Source organism: Myripristis murdjan, chromosome 22, assembly GCF_902150065.1.
Source record: "Myripristis murdjan chromosome 22, fMyrMur1.1, whole genome shotgun sequence".
Taxonomy (NCBI): Eukaryota; Metazoa; Chordata; class Actinopteri; order Holocentriformes; family Holocentridae; genus Myripristis; species Myripristis murdjan.
This window is the reverse complement of record NC_044001.1, coordinates 19,577,695-19,599,860: the sequence shown is the minus strand read 5'-3', so window position 1 is coordinate 19,599,860 and position 22,166 is coordinate 19,577,695. Positions and strand designations below refer to the sequence as shown.

Below are 22,166 nucleotides of genomic sequence, written 5' to 3'. Positions count from 1 at the left end.
GGTGTCATAACGGCCAAGGACTCGTGTGATTGTACAAAACTTCCCTTGTTTTCAGCATGAATTATACGAATCTAACACTTTCAAGTTTTATAATACCGTTTCATGACTTGATTTTGCAGTGCTAATATCATTTCATGAAACCAAGCCCAGGTAATTAATAAATATTTGTGTGGTCATGGCTGTCTGCACCTGTGTCTGTCTGTCTTCTATTGTAAAATTGATCTTTCCTATTAACAAAATGATGTGAGGCTTTGATCATAACACCTATTGTATCAGGACTGGGCAGTACTCTTCAAAGTAAAGCCTGGATGAATGAATGGCTTTTGTCCTGCCCTTTTGTCCTGTCCTACAAGTATCCTGATAGAAAAGGCTGACAAAGTGCGGACACACCCTACTTAACGACTGAATGCCACCACTTTTGTGACGCAGGTGTGCCTCAGTGCAGTGCATGACAAACTACCCAGGAATTGCTTCAAGGTTCAGTTCACTGCAATACTTGGTCTCTAAATGAAACCTTGTTTGACATGCCTGTCTAATATAGGCTTGTGTGTCTCTCTACCTGGCATGTAATATTGTGCCGCTTGTTGTCTTGCATAGCCCAAGTCTACAATTCTTCTAGATACAGTTAGGTGTAAGTGACAGACAAGGTTTATTGCCTCCATGGCGGCTCCTGACTGTTAGAAAGCCAAACAAATGTCAGACCATCAGGGTGTGTAAACAATCTTTATCCAAGCTCTCTAAAACGTTGACACAAGCAATTCTATCTCCAAAACCACCAGTCTTGGAATTTAAAAGTTTTTTTTTTTTCTTTTACTTCCCAAAAATACGAAACAGTACATATTTCAATACAAAAAATGTTTCACAATGTGTTATTTTCATAAAACATACAATAAACAGGGGCAATGCTATCCAGTTTAGAAAGGGGGATGCCAAAAACAGATATACAGCACAGATGTACCCACAAACATAACTGTTTCTGTTTGGTTGTACTCAGAGGACTAAATCTATTGCTAGACATTTGCGAGCAGCAGGGCACTGGTGGTTAGTGGATTGTGCAGTATTGCCCAAGGGGCACCTAGGAATGTAGCCGCTTTGCCCCCACATCCTCTCCTGACAGTCCCCTGCTCTGGGAGTATGTCTGGACTGTCCTGGGTAAAGGGTCCTGGATTGGACAGGGTAGCATGCACAAATCTGTATATAAGCATGTGCGCTGATGTCTGTGTGTGTGTGTGTGTGTTTCCCTCCACTTGTGTGCCAGTGTATATGCGTGCGTGCATTTCTCGCGTGTTGGGGGTCTGTTTGTTCAGCAGGTAGTGTTTAAACCCTCATCAGGAATCTTGCTGTAGTAATGGATGTCTCTGGTCCCCCTCCCTCGACACCCCCTGCACATGTGGAAGTATCACTTTACGCCTTACCACTTTCTTTCTCTTGCACCACTCTCCAGAGCATGGGACTCCAATTTACAGCTAAAAAACAGCCTTCTGGCATTTTTTTTTTTTTTTGAGGTCTTGGACCTGCGGCCTGGCTTGGGTTGCAGCCCGACCTGCCACCACTGGCTGGCTTTTATTGGAAGCAGAGCTAAGTGTTTGTTTTCACTGTATTGTTGGGAAGGAGAGATGGGGGGTACCTTGGTCCACCTTTGAGTGGGGCCTCTGGGATGCGTGCGGAGGAGAAATTGCCCTCTGCACACAATAGAATGGCAGGCATGCCAAGAGTCAAGACGTCACAGCTCGACGACCTTGGATTCCAGCCACAGCTTTTCTTTTCTTAGACATAACACTCTTTAAGTCTTAAAAGTCATCTTCAGTGTTCTGACAAGTGGTTTAGGGGCTTTGAACGGGGAAGGAGGAAAGTTAGAGAGGCTGAAAATGCCTGGCTTGGAGTGTGACAGGAGAGGGAGCTCAATTATTAACTTAAAGAGTGTATCTGCCTCTATAAGTAGTGACGCTAGAAGAACATTAACTTTGTGTCCGTGTCCTTCTATGGTTTAACCCTTGACAGGGGACTGGTTACTCTTTAAACAAGCCTCTTGACTAGAGTGCACTGCTATGGAAACACCTAAATAAATGGACACCGTACATGGGAATCCGGACATGTACGTCACTCATTGTAGATGTTAACTGATATGATCTGATTCACTTTTCCAACGAAATATGGGGGGAAAAAAAAGTCTTGAAGCAGAAATTCCTGTCCACTTAATCGAGCCTGGAATAGATTTGTGTCCCATAAAGCTGATGTCATTTTTTACTGCCTGGTATGCAGTCACAGAAACAAATGTCTCCATATTTATATGAATCACAGCAACCTCTTTCAGTCAGGGGACACCGCTTTGTCCATAATATCAGAGCTATTCTTTTCCCTACACATGTCCCATCCCACGCATGTCGGAGGGCGTTGAATTCAATCACTTCCATTACATGGTTGTTCTGTATGCAAAGCCAAGATGTAGCCGCCATCTCCTTTAATAATGGAGCTTCTCCATTACCTGGAGGACATCATCCAGGATGGAGGGTCCCAGGTCCAAGCTGAAGGAAAAGCCACTGTCTTCCTCCTTATGCTGACCTGTGGTGTTGTTTGGACAGGTCGAGTCGCCGGCTCTCCCTGAATTCAAGTTGCCCTGTCCACAGCTGTGAACCTGGTTGGGGCCAGCCATGATCCCATGTTGATTCTCATCCTCCCTTTCCATCTCCTCTCCATCCTCGCTGTCCAGCAGTGGCATAGAGCTGCATTTTTTCCTCTTGTTGGAGGTGCTGTGGTGGTGTCCCAGGGGCCAGTCAGGGCTGTCTGGGGCCCCGCCCTCATCCAGGTTGAGACGAGGGGGTTTTGGTGGTGGAGAACAGGCCAGGAAGAGGTTCTGCTCACTCTGGGAGCTTTGCAGGAGCAAACTATGTCCCTTCGTTAGGAAGGACAAGTCCCCAAAGCTGTCTGTATGCACATCATTGCCAATATGTGAGATGTGGCGGAAATCAGCCAGTGGCAGGCTAATCATGTTGACAGACAGCACATCCCTGCGCTTGGAACTCCTCCTGGGCCAGCGACCAGAAGCTTGTTTTCGGTACAAAGAGGTCCTCAGTGGCATCCTGGCTGATCTGCTTGAGATGGACTTGAGTGTTTTTATATATCCGTATAAGTCCTTGTATTTCCTTTAGTTTAAGTGTAACTTAAAAGCAGAACCCCATCCACAAGAACTGGGAAGGAGAGAACAAAGAGAAACAAAAATTATAACAATGATGTTGAGTTATTGTGAGAAGATCAAATTTTTCATCAATACAGCATCATAAATCTGTTTTGATCATCCAGGTTTGTCTCTCATCAAGCTATAGTATGGAGCACTCTGTGTACTTGTTTAGTTTAGTTAAGGGCCAGATGCGAGTATCGGATTTTATCAGTCAACTTGATGTGAAAAGGCAGCCATTGTTTAGAGAATGCACCTGCTACACTTGATTTTAGATTAATTCAATTCAGTATTATTTGGCAGCAGGAAGATGTTCCAAAGCTTTCAATTCTAAATGTTTACTTTTCAAATCCCAGTTAGTTCCCATAAATGCAGGTGTGGTCTGCTGCATGTCCTCCAAAGGAAGTCTATCAGCCTACTCAACTCTACTTCCAGTAACGAAAGGAAAAAAGCACATTCCCAAGTGGGAATTGATATCTTGTATATATTAAGTGAATCATATCTTTCTGCATTTTTTTTTTTCAGGAGAACTTGAGGTTTTTATTTTTTAGTCAGAAATCATGTTGATAGCTTGGATTTAGAACACATGTTTGTCATTTTCTGGGAACTGCAAATAGCTGGGATGCACTTTGCTATGGTGTGAGAGGTGACGAAACCAAAATGTGTACGGAATGAAATGGATTAAAGCTTTCTTATTCCATAAACGATCGCACTGTGGGCAGGCATTATGTTTCAAAATAACTAATCAATTTTTCATGCAGTTTAGGGTTATGATATTATTGATATTTAACTTAAACCAGTAAAACTTGAAAGGAAACATTTTGGCAAATGCATAATATAATAACAGTTTGCACACTTGAAAGCAAAGATTAACTTTGGAAAAAAAAAAAAAAAACTGCCTTGTCGTGAGGCTCAAGTAATTTTGCATTTCGTGAGCTGTGATCATTTTATTGAGTAAAACAGAACGCAGTTCATCAACACTGGCATGTCGATTGGACAATCTGTATGGTTTCTGTGATTTTTACAGTCTCCCAAACAGCTCTGCCCACATTAGATCTGTGTTCGTGACTTGAAACACTCACTCTGTAAATTTGTAAGGCACTACAGCAAACAGGTTTTGTTGGCCTGTAAAGGTTTTATCGGCACTTTAGTAGCAGCAGGAGATTGGAGAGTGTGGACACAACAGCATTCCTTTCCAAACATGTCAGTTTGGCCAGGGAGGAGCCTTAGAAATTCAGCCATGAGGATCATGTTCAGGAAACACTTGATGGCCAAGTAAAAATTAAAGAAGCCCATTAAAATAGAAGCCGTTTTAAAATAACCCTCTTATATCCTGCCATGAGCTATCCACCTTCAATACAAACACATAAGGTGGCCTACTACCTGTCTAATTGAAGGACTAACAACCAGTGGTCTAAAAGCAGCATACTTTAAGTATTCTCTGATACTTTTGTTCGTTCAGTGGTATAGATAATAACAGAATAAAGATTGATTAGGTAGTGCTTACCTGTGCTGCTGAGCAAATACGGGATGGTTTAATCCTACACATGCACACTCGTCTCTGTCAGGAAACTAGGCTGTGGCTGGTACCTGCACACCTTGACAAACTCTCTGCTGACATGATGGGGCTTGTTCAGCTGTTGGAGGGAAGAGCACAACACACAGCTCTGACACAGAGAAGTATGAAGTGTATGGAAATGATGTTGTGTAGTCTCTTCCTGAAAGAAAGCAACCAAAACAATTGTCACTCTAAACGTTAACTTTCAAGACACTTCATTTTAACCGAAAAGCAGTTGTCTCTTACCTTTTCTGCACTCCTGCTTAGCTGCCTGCTTTCAGTCCTTGAAGATAAACGCCCTCAGTATTTGATCTTTTTTTTTCGACATGCCTTCCCACTGTAAACTCCCACTAGGATTGCAGAACTTTACTCTCCAGGTGTGTTAGCAGGGGGAAGCCTTTTCGAAATAACAGATTAGACAGGTGAGGTCAGAGTACAAGAGGGCCAAGGCATCCAGATGGATGGCTGTTTTTGATTTTTTTTTTTCCCACTCTGGGGTGCTAGTCAGCTGTTAAATGATATCATCTCCATTTGTGTGTGAGTCTCCTTTTGAGTCATAGCTGTTGAAGTAGGTCCTGCAGATTGGTTGTCTCTACCCTCTATAGGGAGACATTGCAGAGCTGCTGTTTTACTGCCTGTGATACTGACAAAAATGGAACTGTGGGAAAAACTGCAGCGCACAACTAATTTCAAGAGTAGAGTGTTGTTTGTGTGGGACAGAGGGGAGGGTGAGAGGTTGAAAGTGATTAGGTTAGTCAGTATACGAGTGATTGGTTGGAGTGTGTGTGCTTGTGTCCGAAAGGAAGTTGTAGGGAGGGTGAGCAAACGGAGGGGCTACCCGGAGGAGGGGGTTAACTTATCACTAATCTCCATGTCATTGTCCCTCAGCTCTGCTGATTTCCTGATTTCCTGCCTGTTGTTGGCTTGTCTAAAGCCCCCCAGGCCAGCCCACTGCAGGCCCTTCTGCCTGACTGGAGGCCTATAGTTTCACTATCCAATCAAGGCACACAATCGCACACAGACATGTATCTACAGGCAAGCTGAGTTTCACAAGACAGATAACTTGTTGCATTTCCAATTCTCACGCCTCCAGTGTGTTGTCTTTGCCTTTGGAATGCCAGGACAAAACTGTAACGGAAAATGTCAGAACAGCAACCTCTATTTTCTGCCATATAGAATTTTGTCAGGATCAAGTGTTTTTGTTGTGCTCCCACAGGCACTCACTGTTACTTGAGACTTGGATCATGCCTTTTTTGTTGTCTCAGTTTGAAAAGATTTTTTTTCTTTTTTTGGGGGGAGAACATTTATCTAATCCTGTACACCCTCTGAGTCTTAAAGAGAACATATTATAATCAGCAGCGCCCAACCAGCCTCTGCTATCCACGCCAAGCCTCATAATGAACATTGTGTTCCAGCAGAAAGGAAGACACGGCTGTGGGTCCTTTTCTCTGGAGTCCGAACGCCTCCCCTTGTTCACTGAGGTTCAACATGTGTGAGAGGATTGGACGAATCTTATCTCTGATTACTGCTCACGTCCTTTCAAACAGGTCCAATAAACAATACGCCTGCCGCCTGGACCCGTCCGGTTCTCCTTCTCTGCACTTTGGTGCCAGAACAGTCTGTGAGACTAGACGCAATTTCTCATGCAAATGAAATTATCATAACATTTATTCAAGACTGAAAAAAACATTTTTGGAGATGTTTGTTCTCCAAAACAACCTCTTTCTTATACCTTCAACCGCAAAACTGGATTCATGCTAGTCAGGGTGAAGCGCTAATGTTATCTGTGGTATTTGAGAGTAACCTCACAAGACCTGCCTTTTGACCGGGATTTGGGCGGTGGGCTTTCTCTGTTGTTCGTGTTGTCGTGCTATGTAGCTGATACGTTTGGCCCTCACTGGATTTCTGTATGAGCCTCTTCTCCCTGCCCTGACCAGAGCGGGTACTGTGGTCGATGCAGCTATGCCGGGCCTGAAATCTGGGATGCTGCGTGTTTTTGTTGTTGCAGGATAAAAAGTGTTTCCAGATATTGCTTTGACTGGCGCTAGAAGCCCAAACTGAGGCTTTGGTGGATATTCTTTTGGCCCTTTGTTGTGTGTTCTCCAGCTTCCCCCTGTCTTGAGGTCCTAAGAAAACCAGCATTTAGAGCAGTTTTTACAGCAAGTGCTGTCTCATTCTCTCATATGAAACTGTACTTTCATAAAGTTATGCTTGTAGTACAAAACGCAAATTAGCTAGAATATGTTGAGCATGAGACTGGACTGACATCATTTTATTAAAAAAAATGAAATTGTTTTATCTTATTTTGTATCTGTCCCTAAAGCAATTCTAATATACTCTCTTTTTAATATTTCTCCATTCATTTTTAAGCCTGTATCCCGCATCATCCTAACCAACGTCGTCACTGTTTGTCTCGCCATTGATGACTCAGTGATAAGTTTTATGGAGGCGCTCCAACAGAAACTCACCTGTCTGGCCTCTTAAGAGGAAGTGCTGTATGATCTGCAGAGATGTGGTTGCACAATTGTACAGCGACAAGGTGATTTGACTCAAAGTCCAGGTGCCGATACTCAGTAAATCCTTTACATAGACTGTAAGGCGTGGGAGGTCTTGAAAGTCCTCCATTTCGTTATTCAGAATGAATTTATGTCACATGTTTTTGTGATTTATTGGATCCTTGCATCATTTATGAGTTTTATCGACCTCTATTGAGGACAAAGGATTTGCAACATCATGACAAGAGTTCTGCCACAGCTTACAAGTGGCCTGTAATTGGCACAAACAATAAAATCACAGTCACATTAGAGATGAATAAGCTACATAATTACAGAGATCCAACAGAAACATCTATTGAAGAGGTTAATATATCATGAGACAGAGTACTAATAAAAATAATGCTTTGTCATTTGCATTATTGTCTTGAGAATGAAATGTGTGTGATACTAATCGCTTGCATGCGCAAAGCAGTTCCAAATGTCTTTGTTCTAAAAAGCCAGGCGTCTCAGCACTGGAAAAGTAAATTTTGACTCCTTAGTATTGATGAACAACTCTAGAAACCCTAGGGTGTCAAAATCTTACAGATATAAAATGGTCATATTTGCTATGAGACAGTCATATCCTGTTACACGTTGTGACATTTTCCTCTTTTACGTTACTCAGAATAAGATCTCTGCTTAGTTTTTGCAGGGTAGAAAATCAAAGTATATTTTTTTTTCAACATACATATATGTAGCCCTTGACACTTTTTTCCTTTTCAGTGAATGTGGGCGGCCAGTGAAGTTTGAGAATGTACTGCCCTGTGTCTCCTGGCACAGAATCATTAGTAATTACGCTTGTGATATTTGGATTGCTTTGAAGACCAGAGGTTTGAAGTAAACAGTATGTGGCGGCCTGCATTCCACTGGCTGTTTGTTTTGCACATTAAATAGATAAGGAGCCATGTTAGCATGCTAGGGTAGGGGAACACACACACACACACACACACACACTCACATTTTAAATACACATTGCAAGTTTGTGTATTTTGAACCTTTTAAAAGTAAAACCATTTTGTTTTTGTTCCCCCCCCAACAACAATGCCTGAACTCCTTCTGGCATCTCCAAGGTTCAGACTGTGCATTCTCACTGATCCCGCGGCCCCTCTGTTTTAATAGAAAATCTGTTGCAATCAAAGGGCCTTTCCCGGAAGGCTGGGACGTGAAAGACATAATACTGCTTTTACAACGATGTATTGTTGGATATTAAAAGAGGCCAAACCCCACATCTCTCTACAGTAGGATCTCTGAGCTCATCCATCATAAAGAGAAATGCCAGGGCACTGGGAGTTCAGGTCTCTGCTGCCATTTCTCTTTCACTGTTTATTTCCTTTTCTTTAAGGGTTTCCAAAAGGCACTCTCCCTCTTCATCCTGCAGGCCGCCATTCTGTCCAGTACCATTGCCACGTACGCCGACATGCATGCTTGTCCATGCATATTATGCGCGTACATGACACCTGACACACACTGCGGGCTGCTTTTTCTTTTATATTTAACACCACTGACCTTTACGCTGTATTCAGACTGCAGGCAAGTCAAATTTGTTTCCTAAATCACATCTTTAAGTCCACATTGTTAGGGAGATGTCAGATAGTGTCAGTAAACTGCACAAACATGCCCCTATTCACCAACATGGCTTGTCTGTGATCGCTCTGCACCAAATCATAGGAAGTTGTGACTCCCTGGTGGCTCATGTACCTGCAGTGATCTGTGTCCAAACATTTTTGCCACTCTCTCTTCTAAACTTTGCTGTCTTTCTCCAATGTGCACTATTAAAGAGAAGACAAAATATGTAACATCTTTGCTGCTGTTCTGCTTGTTGCTATCCAGCGCCAGGGCAAAAAAAGTTTTTCAGTCAGTTGGGATTGGACACTCTCTTCTATTGCAGCCGCACTTGTGATTTAGGTTGAGACCGCTGCATTTTTACATAAAAATCTTGCCTAGTGTTCCTTCTAAGTCTGTACAATTTCACAGTTCGCATATAATTATTTCAAGATAATTAGCAATGACCTTTATAGTTTGTTATGTCACGATCGATGATCTGTAGGATTATTCAGTAGGTCTCCATATGTGGAGTTTCTTCTGCTGAGAAAGATTACATTTTCTGTCAAATGAAAGGAGGTCTGTGTCTGAGCTCCATTCGGAAACCAGATGTTCGCCCAGTCTGTCGGCGTAAAGGGTTAAATACAGGAAGTAGATTCGGGCCTAAATCTCTATGTAGTATTTGTTCCTCACTAACCAAAACAGCATAATAGACCAGACCTTTGGGATATTATGTCTGCCTACTCTTATAATGAATGATGATTAATCCTCTACCATTTACAAAGCTTGAGTTTTCTCTGTAGAGGAATTTCACCTTGGCTCCAGTGTGGCATGTGCAGTGCCTCTGCCCACCGCCTGTTTGTTTGAGTTAGCAGGAGCACCCGGGCACACACAGACACACACACACTCCTATGCTCACACACTAATGATCTCTAAATAAGTGTTTGCCTCTCATAAATCACCCACTCCATAGCTCAGTGACACACACACCAGATATGTAGGCCCTTGATTACCTTCAGCAGAGTGCATTAGAAGCAGAAACGTTTCGCCTGGGCCACTGAGCGGGCTTGGGGAGACAAAAGCTTTTTCTGCTCTTGGCAGCAAAGTCTGTATAGTCATCTCACGGCTTGGTGACCATCTGCTTTGAAATTTCAGGCTGATAGCATTAATGAGTTAACTAGTTATCCAATAAAAATCCGTAACCTCTCAAGCCGTAAGGTTAAAAGACCGTAAGCATGTAATAGCAGTAGGTGGAATAAGCCCAACTATTTCAGCTGAAAACGGCCAGTTTGTCTCTTTTATCTTTTAGCGTTCACTTCCTGTTTATTTACTGTTTATCGCATATCATTTGCTCTTCATTTAGTATTCATCGTTTACTATTCTCTTGAGCGTCGTCTTTGGTTTCAGTTTCTGAAGAACGACAAGCAGGCGAGCGGCATCATGAAACCAGATGTTCTGTGGGAGGTCTTCGCTTCAAGCTCGTTATACGTTCATCCATTTTCAATGCTGGCTTATTGCTCATCATGGACGTGTCATTATTGGATGACTTCCATGTTTATCAGACTGCTTGTTATATTTCTGTCTGTCTCTGTTTCTCCCTGTTGCTCATTTCCAGCTGAGACTCCCACCCAGGTTGTGTTGCAGTGAAAGCAACAGTAAATCAATCTTAAAATCCTAGTTCATCAATTTTAATCCACTAATAATCCACTGATACGGAGTATGGATGGGCATCAGTGGGTAACTTGTGGCACGATTATACTGTCACAGTGTTTTATCCACAATAACAGTTCTTTGATATGTGATATATTGTAAGAAGAAACTATGACACGTCACAATGTCTTTTACTAAAGAAGAAAAATACCCTGGAAAAGGCAAAATAATTTCTCAATAAGCAGGAATCAGTCATGTTTTTCAGTGTTTTAATCTGCACAGGGACTGTAACATGAACATGACAGAACAGTTCCAGTAGTAACTCAAATGTGTATCTATGGAAATCAAGTTGAAAACTTAAAATACCAAACATATTACTGTAAAAACAGCAAATTACTGTGATCATTTGTGAAGAGTAATGGTTTAGAGTTGCAGTGATTAGTTGAGTAATCATTTTGTTTCCATCTTTTAAATTAATCACAAACTATTTTGATAATTGTTGAATTGCTTTTAGTCATTTTTAAGAAGAAAATGTCCAAATTCTCTGATTCCAGCTTCTCAAAGGTGAATATTTTCTGGGGGTTTTTTTTGGTCCTCTGTCTCTTTGTCCTCTCTGTGTTTGGACTGGGGACTGTTGCTTGGGACAAAACAAGACATTTGAGGACATCACATTGGGCTGTAGGAAACTGTGATCAACATTTTTCACCAATTTCCTGGCATTTTATGGACCAAACAATCACGAAAACAATCGACAGGTTAATTGATAATGAAAATAATCATTAGTTGCAGCTCTGTGTAATATGTAATACAAAAATATCGATACTTGGCACAAGTACATTGACAACATCCTATAAGAGGAGTTATTATTGGTTTATTTATTCCATCCCTAGTAAGGATTGCAAGGGGCACAGTTTACAGAGATAGCAAATAAAATAAAGCAAATAAAAACAGTGAATCTAAAATTAAGGATGCACAATATTGGAGTTCTTGCCGATATCCAATATGCTGATATTTTCAGACGCTTTTGGCCGAGTCATAGAAACTAGAGCCGCTTAGAAAACACAGCAGGTATTTTTCATAGAGATTCATTCAGTTTCTACAGGATTTTTGTCTCTCTCCTCTCTCTTGTTGTTAATTACTATGCAAGCCTGCGGGTTTTCACTCCAGGTGTGAAAGCTGTGCAGCAGCTGAATGAGATGTTAGGTACGAGATGTAGATCCAGAGATCTCCTCTCTGCACAGGATCTAGCAGGGGAGGAAGGATCTTTCATGGTGTGTGGTCACAACAGGATTTTTTTCAAAGGATTTTTTTTAGGTCTTGTTTATTTCTAATGACAACTTGCCACATACCTGCTTTCATCTATGCTATTTTGCTTCTTTCATCAAATACAGTACTTGCATATTGCACCGTCTCCTGTTTGAATTACCAGTGTTTGGGTGATAATTTGCCTTGTCAGGTGTTTCCTTTTCCTTTCCGTAGTGATGTTGTGCCTGAGTTCACACTTTCTGTCTCTGGCATGTACACACAGACACATACTCACTCAGTGACTCTCATTCGTGCTAACACACACACACACAGAGTAATGATGTAATGTGCAGCTGATCTGACAACATGTGTCGGGGGAAACACGGTGGCCACCTGTGCAGCAAGATCCCTCCTGCTGTGTGGGGAAGGAGTGTGTGTGCGTGTGTGTGCACTGCCTGACTCACAGCACTGGTGGTACCGATGATGTCATTACTGGCCTGAGGTCAGGCTAGGGTGTACTGTTAGAGGCCCGGTCTTGTGACATCAGCGCTGTTACTCAGCCCGATTGGTTGTGTGTGTGTGTGTGTGTGTGTTCGTGCGTGCGTGTGTGTGTGTGTGTGTGTGTCTGCTAATACCTACCTCTTTGGTGGCCTTGTCCCCTCCTCTCTTGGCTTTGTACTGGGGCCCCTTGTTTATTTTCTGTGGTTTCCAAGTTCACCCTTTGTCTGGAACTCACACACACTTGCGTGCACACACACACACACATACTCCCATGCATGCGTGTGTACACAGCAAGTGTTTAGTTACAGAATGATGCACTGGCTAAACATGTACATTGTAAGTTAGCACCCAGGGCAAGGAAACATCTTCCATCCTGAGAAGAAATGCGTCACGCTGCCCATAAAGCACCTGTTAATGCTCAGAATTCCCCTCCGATGTTAGCCTGGCAAGGCGGCCCAGTGACCACACCGGGTAAAAATAGGTCATACCAAGTCTTAGACTGGGTGAGATTTTCCAGACGCAATTCAGAGGGCGGCCAGTAGAGGGCAGGGAAGTGCATTTCCACCAGCTCGTAAGGATACATGCTTGTATTTTGTTTAATTGAAGATGCGAGAGTTGTTTATTTACCTAATGCTGTTCGCGTGATATTTCGTAGTTATGTGTCAGACAAGGGCTTGAGCTCACATTACTGGAATGATAATAGCAGCTTTCCTCAATCCAGGGGCAGAGAGGGGTGTGTGCGTGCATGTGTGATGTGTGTGTGTGTGTTTGGGGGGGGGGTTACTTCCCCTCACCGACCCTCTTCTCTCCTCTCTTCCTCCTCCACTCCTAACCCTCTTCCTTTCTTTCTCTCAGCACATGGATGCTGGAGTCCCCGTGATGTTTTCCAGATGCCTTAGCTCACCGAGCACATTGACAAAACCTTCCTCTCCTCCTCAGATCTCTCACTCTCTCCTTGTCCCTCATGCACACACACACACACACACACACACACACTCCCCCTCGCCCTCTCTATCCCTCTCTTGCAGCTCACTGTCTTGTTAAGGAGACACTTCCTTGGCACAAGAGACTTCCTGGATCTAATCCTATAAAACAATGGTTTATTCTTTAGACACTCAGCTTCCCTCCCCCTCCACTATGGGATTAAGGACTGTGAGTGTGTGCTGTGTGTTTATGATCATACACATATGAGAATTATGCAGAATGCTGTCTACATTTGTAGGAACAGCCCTGATGTTGACCCTGTGACCAGTGTCTCCTCACTTTGTTGGGATCCTCTCATCCTGCCTGGATGTGTGTGTTGCCTGTGTTACACATGCCACACAAATAGTGGCTTGTGTGTGTGCAAGTTGACTGGCCTGTGTTCCACCCCGGCTGATTAGCCATTAGCCAGTGGCTGGCTGACTCTGGCATCTCTAATTCCCCCACAGTAAGAGAATACCTCGCCGTCGTTGTCCCAGCCCGGACCTTTCAAAGCAATCACACACACAGGGAGAGTGCGGGCGGCTGCCAGGCCCAGTCCCAGCCCTCATTTTGGGCTTAATGACCTCAGGCAGCGGAATTACTCTGTCACAGTTGCTCCAACGGCTGCCGTCTCATGCATGCTTACTCTGCTGTCGTACGGAGCGTCTGTCTGACTCCGCCTCTCCTCTCCTCAGCACTCTCGGTTGTGAAAGCAAACAAGACAAACAGCAGACGGTGACAGTGGTGTCATTCGCTCCACGTTCTGCCCCGGTGCTGTTCTAGGCACGATATGAAACGCAGACGTGTTACATATGATATTGACTCATACAGCGTACCAGAGAAATGCCACAATGCACTTTACTTCCTTTAATATTGATGCTTCTGATTGTTAGTACTCTATGTGGTTAAGCCATGGAAATTACACAGATAGGGGTCAAAGATTTTGTCTTTTCAAGTAGATTTTAGGAGCCTGTGTGTTGTGCTGGGCAGTATATTGATATTATATTGATATTGTGATATGAGACTAGATATCATCTGGGATTTTGGATGATCCTAAAATTTGGCTTTAAAGGCTGCACTACAGTAACACATTTTTTCTGAACTTTTTAGACTGTTACAGCCACTTGCCCTTCATATCTACAGCTAATGATTGTTTGTTCAAAATCTCTTGTGTGGAAATATCTTAAGAAAGCACAAAAACAGTCATCCTTTCAATATTATCACAATATTTGTATTACGGTATTCAGTCAAAGACACTGTAATATTTGATTTTGCCCATATGACCCAGCTCCACCTGTGTTAACTATTATCACTTCATAACAACGTTATGGCTTCACCATGTACCACCATTTCTGCATATGTGTCTTTGTGTTGATTTAATTGCCGTTGTGTCTGTGTCCTCTGCAGGGCTCACTGAGCAGCGAACGCGACTACGAGAGTGTGGTGCTGATGAGGATGAGGCAGGCCGCCGAGCGACAGAGACTCATTGAGGAAATGCAAAGGGAGGATGAGGAGGAGGCTGCCAACTCCTAGCACTGCAGGATCCAGCCTGGGACGAGTCAGCGCAGTCAGCCCGCAGCCATTAAGTGAATACCTGTGGCTTTAGTTTCATAAAGCCTCTTTTGTGTTTTGGTGTCATGTTTTTTTATTTGTAGAACAAAATAAACATCTTTAATTACTGAATCATCAGGGTTGCCATTACCTTTAATTATTAAACCATGAGAATACCATGAGATTTTTTTTCAGACAATTTAACCAGTGCCATTTGTGTCTTTACTCTTCTTTTATTGATACTATAGGCTGGCTGAAGGGGACACAGAGTAGCGAAGATAAAAAAGTCAGGGCCGCTGTAGGATTCAGCCCTAAGCCTTGTGGTCCTAGAGGTAGGAGTCTTAATCAGTAGAGAATCTCAAAGCAATAAATGAATTGTTTCTAAATTATTCTAAGAACATTAAAATTTAGGTTTCTCAGGGGCTGGAGGATGTGGTCCTTGTGGAACATGCTGCAGAAGAGCCAGAGGAGATTAGCCATGCAACACTAAAAGTAATCAAAATAGTGTAATGATGTAATTAGCATCTGTCAGTAACATTTTCTGTTTAACTGTGATAACTCATTACCTCATTATTGCAGCCAAGTGTGTGCAATATAAAAAAAAAAAAATAGTCATTCTTTTATGTTGTCTGGTTACTAGTGCAGTAGATCTGTTAAATGAGTCGAGTCTAACAATCCAAACCGCAGACCGTGCAATGTGGAAATCGTGTCTCCTCCATGTTAAACCAGTAATCAGGCCTCAATTTGAACACTAGGTAGGCTTTTATGGGAATTCTTGTGGCCTCACGTGATGAAAAGTGATTATACTCTGGGGGCCCTCCATTATAGATCTGGTGATTTTGATGATTGTTCCCCGAGCTTTGTATACAGTATATCTAAAGCTGTGCTCCAAACTGAAGAGGCCTTGTGGACTGGACTGTTTCAAAGCTGCACAGTGCTGTTCCAGTTCCAGCTCTGAGTTTCTGCTCTGTGGTAAATTTGCAGCTTGATTATCTTTGTGGTCTCTAAGCTACTTCGTGCAGATTCGTTGGAGAACATCACCTATTCCAAAACTTAATATTAACTCTATATTTGATAGAGAAGAGGCTTAAAGAGGAAGCTTAATGTTACCTCTGTTAAGTCTTTACTGAATTTTCATTTCAGGAATCCTAAACTTATGTTCTCTTCAGCTTTGCAGATTTACCTTAGATCACCTCATGCAGGGACTGGCAGAGCAAAGATTTTGTTCTGGGTGTTTTCGGGACAGCTACCCAGCTCAGTTCTTACATTTCACACAGTTCACTCTGGCCCTTTCTGGTTTCATTGGGCCACATGATAGTCCATTCCTCGGTTTGAATTAAAGAAAATGCCCGCTGCTTCAAAAACCTTGTCCATGCGCGGCCCTGTGATATTGATCTGAATAAATTTCCTCTGAATTACCCTGTTATTGTTCTAAGCTGTTTCACAACAGGTTTATGTAACTAAATAGAAAATACTGTTTTCCTTGTGTGTGCTCTCTGAAGTGACACACTGCTGCTCTGCGACCCACATTAAGTCAGACCCTTCAGTGCCAGTGCAAGACTGTTGCGGTGTCTTGAGTTTTGTAACAAGGTCCTCTGCCTGTGGAACATCTCTCCTTACAAATAGACTAATTTTCCTGTCCCTTGGGGCACTATGGCGTAATGGTGTGTCTCTATTTGCAGGCCAATGCAACGGCATTTTCTCCTGTCATTGTGTCATCCAGGAGCCTCATGGCAGCTTCGCAACATCCAACCCCACCATCCATCTCCCCGCCACTCCTGCGCTGCCTTGCCGTGGCCCTGTTACACAATGTCCAGCTGTGGAGTGGGGCGGTGTGTGGAGTGGTGTGGTGTGGTGGGAGACATCTGCTCCTCTCCATCTGCAAAATCCCCTCATCACATGGTTTTGTTTATGCATAGCCTTTTTCATATCCCGGCAATTTAAAAAAAAAAAAAAAAGCCCTGAAACACACAAACTCTGTCCAAATGACAACAGAGGAAATACAATTACAGGAAACACATTCACCACCAACCCTGCCCTGAGCCCACAGTGGCTTGCGCTGCATGCAAACCAAGATGGGAAGACATGCCTATTGCACGGTCCTTCCAGTTGACAACTAGAGCACAACCTTGGAATCATCCTATTATCTTCTTCCTCTCTGTCTTCGTCATACTCTCTACATGAACACTGTCATGTTGGGTGGATATCAGCAGTACCTGGAACCTCTACAGAGACAATGCCGGGAACCACCAGAACCTTTTGTTCTTTGGGGCGGAGTTAGAGGAGGCTCAGCCATGTGCAAGGCAGCAGGCCTGGCAAGAGTTTGGCTGTGAGCAGACTGGCTAAAGGGTCTGGTTTGTGGGTTAGTGATCCAGGCAGAACCCAGACATGCGCTGGCAGACCTGGGCCTGTAAATGGGGCTGTAATGAAACCACCCAGTGCGGTTGGCTCTCACAGGCACACTCTTCTGCTCTGCGTGCCTGTAGTGCTCACATCACCATGTTGTACACACACATCCTTTTGAGCTGGAGCATCCTGATAAGACTGAACTCAAGGCTCACACATCTGAGCTTCACATGGGAGTGAAGGCAATATTCTGAGGGCGTGTTGGAAGAACTTCTAATGTTTATATTTGTGAAGCATTTGTATGAATTCTATATCTCTGTATCGGTTCCTTATTACCTGTGATAACTCTTCCAAGGATTACAGATAGACTTATTAATAAATCATTACACAAGTGATTCACATTATTTAATCACATGCATGTGATACATTTACAAAAACAGCACAGTACTGCAGGTAAAAACCCTATCTAGCATAATACTGTATATTTACTTTGACAGGACCAAGGGAGAATTGAGTGAGGCCTTGTACATGGGCAGAAAGTAGATATTTGCTTTGAGACAAATCCTACTGACAAATTACACACAAACTTTGGAACTGGCTTTCGCTCCCCGTACACATGACACTTGGGTCACAAGTATTGAATGGCAAACAACACAAGCAAAAGTCTGTAAAAAATGTCTGGAATGTAGGTTTCTATATACACTTATGCAATCCTCTGTAATCTGTGGCCTAGAGACTTTAGAGTCTAATCTGTCGTCTCATGTCTGGGATATTCTTGTCTTTAGAAAATAACTTTTTCAACTGAGAGAGGGCCGATGTCCGTACTATCAACACATAGAGGGCAGCCTATAAAAGAACAAAAGTGACAAAAAGTTGAAGTTCGTGAGCATAATCCATCCACCACTTCAAAGACTGATGGAGGTATCTGGATGCAGTCAAAGTTTAAAAACTGGGTTGCTTCACTCTGATGAGAGAGCGTTGTTGCAACTCGTTACTGATAGAAATCTATCTTTCATCCCAGTACCTCTGTCTTGCCAGGGAAACACGCTGGAGACATGTAACTCGCTCCAGGGCCAATCACTCTCCCTCCTTGTGCAGGCACCACACCAGCGTCTGTCCCACCCCCGTCATCGTCATCACGCGGAAGCCAATCTTCTCCAGCTTGTCCAGCACCAGGCGAGGTGGGTCGTCCACATGGTACTCGGAACTAAATGAGCATAAACACAAAGTAATTCTACTTTCCACAGATGTGGGATTTCTCTCTCTTTCAGTAAACTTTGCTTGGAAAGTCGAACGTTGTTAATTGTTCTGGTGCTTGTTCACTTCCTTCCACACCTTGGTTCATTTCCCAGCAGCATTTGAATCAGATTGCCAATGACAACACTTCCCTGATCTGTATTCCATCAGCTTGAATGGTTTACTCCAAATCTGCAAAGCAGCAGCCTTCCTCTACCACAACTGAATTTTCCCCCATCTGTCCTGAGCTCAGCTTTGTCATCAGAGAGCAAAACTAACTGCCAAAATGAAGGAAACACCAATGTTAAGTGTCTAAATACAGATCTGTGGCCCAATGTAAGTTTGGAGTTGATTCTGTAAGTGTCTAGAGCTCTGTATTTGAGTAATGCTATTAGAGCGAACGGGATAAAGGGTTTTCGAGGATGGCATGTACTTTGCTGTTTCATGTACTGCATTGTGTCTTCAGTAAACATTTGCTTGACTTAATGTCAGGTGACTGAGATAGTCATGGTCTTGGCCTATAGCTTATAGGATTTTCATACTCATCAAATAACGCAGCGACTGCTGGACATGTAGGACAAGCCATCCTAAAAAACAAAAAAACACATCAGGATAGAGATGCTTCACCTAACAAGGGATTTATATTTTTGGCATTTATGCAAGCTCCTTAAGGGATTAATTGGAGCTAAACTATGCCACTTAGGCTATTTAATTTCCCTCCATTCGCCAACATAGTTTATATCACTCAGATGTTGCCCTTATTTAGATAGTTACCTGCCACACATTTGCTTTATGATGGCCACCCCAATACTCACAAATTGTTTCCCAGCATGGTAGTTTTCCTCGCTCCCAAGTAATTCATGACAGCTGGATCGGAGTATTCATCTCCTACATTTGTTGGACCAGTCTCCTGAAAGACAGCAGTGAAGCATACTCATTGAGATAGAGTCTGATAGCTCACTTTAGGGAGATACATGAAGACTTCGACTGACACTAAAATGGAAAAATCTGCTGCCTGTCATTTGGGCGACGTTGACTGCGCAGCTCACCACTGGCTAAACCCGCTGCGGTCTGGCAGGTGCTTATTGCATAATCATGTACTAACTGGACAACCTCCAAATAGATTATCCAGCGCTCCGAGAATATAGTATTAGGTTGCTGCAGTCGGCGCAGACTACAAAATGAACATGCGCACAGCAACAGGCCTACAACTAGGCTACATGTGGTTTTAATTTGGGACACCGTGGCAAAAAACAACCATATACGCACGCTGCTTGCTCCGATTGTAGCCTTGGCTGTTTGTTGTCTCCAGCATGCAGAATATTACAGGCCACTGCATAATGGTGTAATTTGCAGCTGACGACTCTGATTGATTGCCTATCCACGAGTGGAACGCAGCCAAATAAATTAATCTCTAAATCTCCCAACTTGCGTCTTTCCTAAAAGCATCACACAACGCCGTTCTCAGATGCAGGATATACACACCAGGCGGATCTGCGTACTGATGAGCATGTAAGGCATCCTTTGTCCCCGGCTCTGCACCGATATTCCCCTGGGTATGAATGAGGACGTTTCCTCGGAGACGCGACAGTCCCCTCTCCAACTCGCGCTTCTGCCGACAGCTCCGTGCGGAATGCGGAAACACCCACCGCGATCCACCAATCACAGCTCGTCCCTCCGCATCTGTCAACAACAGCCGGCCGCTCGGCGCACAAAGTCCTGCTCAGCTGATGCGATCGGTTGTGTGTTTGCATAGGGAACCGCTCAACAGGTATTCGTGTTGGTCACCATCATTGCAAAAGACCATTAAAAGCCATGAAGAAATCCAAATCCAATCTTAAAATCTGTTAAGAGTGACTTTAAAGTTCAAATTGATGTCACTAGAGGACAGCAGTGGCAGTGAGTGTTTCCCTTTTCCCTACATTTTTAAATTATTCTCTTTAATAATAAGGCAGGTTTTATTCTATTCTGTTCTATTAATCCACTTAAGTTACAAGGATGCCGCTTTTAATTTATTCTAAAAGCTTTTAGTCTATAAAAGAAATAGCCTCTTTCCATCCGGTTTATATGCTGTCGCATTTGTTTAAAAAATGGATATGTTTAAAAAAGGATACATGTTTATACATATATTCCTTGGAACCATTACTGTCTGCAACTCCAATTTCCTTTTCAGAGATTTATTAATTTCCTCCTCAGCGCAGCAATAACAAATTTGGGTAGGTCTTGTGACTGGGAGGGAAATGAAAGACATAAACCAAAGCCAAACAACAATGGTGGGGACTCTGATAAAATCAGCAATATGAATGTAATGTCCTATTGATGCCAAAGGGGGCTGACAGACATTCAGCTCGGGTTAGCGTGACAAACTCGATGGGAAGGGTAATTTAAAGCCTGATCACAGCTTGGTATTGCGAGGGTGGGCAGACATGAATCTGAGCAAACCAGAGCTCATTCACACCACAATCAAGCTTGAATTCATAACAGTTGCCAGAGAATCTGATGTGGTTTAGCATGAAAAAAAAAGTTGGTCAGATTGTATTAAATGTTTGGTGCATATTTCATGCGATAGATGGGGTTGCATTTGATACAGTTATGACTTTCTGCACAGCAAGACCATGATATATGGTTGCTTGAATGGGCCTGCCATGGCAGTGTCATGCAATGTGTCCTGAAATTATCCAGAGCCTGTAATCTGCTGCCCCTCCACTCAGAGGGACACAGGTGCTTGCTGTGGACTGCTGAGAAGATTGCCACCTACTGGCTCCCTTGATCACTGTCATCCACAGTGTGTGTTCCCTGTGGGGGCCAGACGCATGCAGCTCTGTGCAGATTCACGACTAAAAATCTGTGCATGCACAAAAACAGAAATATGCAAACACAGTGCCTTTGTCGTATTTATAAAACCATGTGTTCCCTCTGTTTCTGCTCTGTTTTATACATCTCAATCATTGTTTGGGTGTGCACATATGCGTGAGTGCTTATTCCCACAGTTCCCACAAATGGAGGCTGACATCCCTAGGCTTTACATATAGGCTACTGTACATAGCTGTTGCTGCTCAGTCACTCTTTAGAAAGGAAGGTGAAAACGAAGGCAAAAAAGAACTGCAGTTACGCCGAATGTGAAATTGAAATGACTGTAGTTGAGTTTGAGCTGTTTTGTTTGGATGATCAACAAGATAAACAGTGTAGAATAAGAAAAAGAGACTGAAGTCATTGATTTGGACAGCTCTGAGCTGCAGAGCCGGAGGAGGTGAAAAAGAAATGGTGTGATACCAAGCAGGAAGCAAAAAAAAAAAAAAAAAAAAAAAAAAAAGCATCTCAGTGCACATGGAGAGTTATTCATCTCATCTGTCAGCATGATCTCTAAATTCACTGTGTTCTTGTTGGCCTTGGCAACATCCTCCAACAGCACCAAGGACACCACTGTGCTGTTATGCAAAGCCATTGCAAAACCTATTAATGGCACTCATGCCTAATAAGTGATCACACATGCTTCTATCAGTGACTTCTCCTTATTTCTGTATTTCAATGCATTCTATATGTGAAACAGTGCTTTTACATTCTCACTCTGTCACTCAGTGCATTAGGGCATAGAGATGTGATGTCATGTTAATTCCCTCTTTCACGTTATTATTGTATTTTGCCATGTCACCATTGGCCTGCTACCAAAGAACTCAAGTACGTGTGGAGGTATACACTTTCTCACCACATGTTCTTTATAATAAATAGTTTCTTTTTTGTGCTTGGGCACTGTGTATAGGCCTCTATCTGCCCCCCGGGTCTTTGTCGAAACAGGAGATGATTTATTTGATCTCATCTTTGCACATTAACATGACAGAAAATGACACATTGCCTTGCCTTTGGA

At 43.0% G+C, this 22,166-nt stretch overlaps 3 protein-coding genes across 5 annotated transcripts in view; 1 reads left to right on the top strand and 2 right to left on the bottom strand.

Moving 5' to 3' along the window:
• dnajc17 (DnaJ (Hsp40) homolog, subfamily C, member 17) overlaps window positions 1-14,854 on the top strand; it is a 35,120-nt gene extending 20,266 nt beyond the window's left edge. Inside the window, exon 11 of the mRNA XM_030081919.1 lies at window positions 14,576-14,854. Within this exon, the coding sequence (XP_029937779.1) occupies window positions 14,576-14,701 (126 nt within the window). The 3' untranslated portion in view covers window positions 14,702-14,854. The remainder of the gene's footprint in view (window positions 1-14,575) is intronic.
• Window positions 237-5,119, bottom strand: LOC115380729 (cdc42 effector protein 3). Of its 3 annotated transcripts, XM_030081926.1 has the most exons (4): window positions 4,980-5,119; window positions 4,683-4,893; window positions 4,252-4,256; window positions 237-3,188 (listed from the first exon to the last, which is right to left on the bottom strand). In XM_030081926.1, exon 4 carries the CDS (start codon window positions 3,077-3,079, stop codon window positions 2,462-2,464), a length of 618 nt encoding a protein of 205 aa, XP_029937786.1. In that variant the 5' UTR covers window positions 3,080-3,188; window positions 4,252-4,256; window positions 4,683-4,893; window positions 4,980-5,119; the 3' UTR covers window positions 237-2,461. The 3 variants fall into 3 exon arrangements, with proteins under 3 accessions (XP_029937786.1, XP_029937784.1, XP_029937785.1); XM_030081924.1 differs by lacking the exon at window positions 4,252-4,256; XM_030081925.1 differs by lacking the exon at window positions 4,252-4,256 and having other exon boundaries at window positions 4,683-4,812.
• A 2,597-nt stretch (window positions 14,855-17,451) lies between the features above and the next one.
• Window positions 17,452-19,941, bottom strand: gchfr (GTP cyclohydrolase I feedback regulator). Its single transcript, XM_030081939.1, has 3 exons — window positions 19,787-19,941; window positions 19,117-19,211; window positions 17,452-18,272 (listed from the first exon to the last, which is right to left on the bottom strand). The coding sequence occupies exons 1-3, from the start codon at window positions 19,820-19,822 to the stop codon at window positions 18,143-18,145; spliced, it is 261 nt and encodes an 86-aa protein (XP_029937799.1). The 5' UTR covers window positions 19,823-19,941; the 3' UTR covers window positions 17,452-18,142.
• Between the last annotated feature and the right edge of the window lie 2,225 nt (window positions 19,942-22,166).

Bases quoted from the DNA above. Each gene is read 5' to 3' on its own strand.
- gchfr (XM_030081939.1), bottom strand. From the start codon at position 19,822: ATGCCTTACATGCTCATCAGTACGCAGATCCGCCTG. The intron at 19,212-19,786 runs GTGTGTATATCC...GCTGTCTTTCAG, and splicing joins TCAGTACGCAGATCCGCCTG to GAGACTGGTCCAACAAATGT. The intron at 18,273-19,116 runs GTGAGTATTGGG...ATGCTCATTTAG, and splicing joins ACCATGCTGGGAAACAATTT to TTCCGAGTACCATGTGGACG.
- LOC115380729 (XM_030081926.1), bottom strand. From the start codon at position 3,079: ATGCCACTGAGGACCTCTTTGTACCGAAAACAAGCTTCTGGTCGCTGG.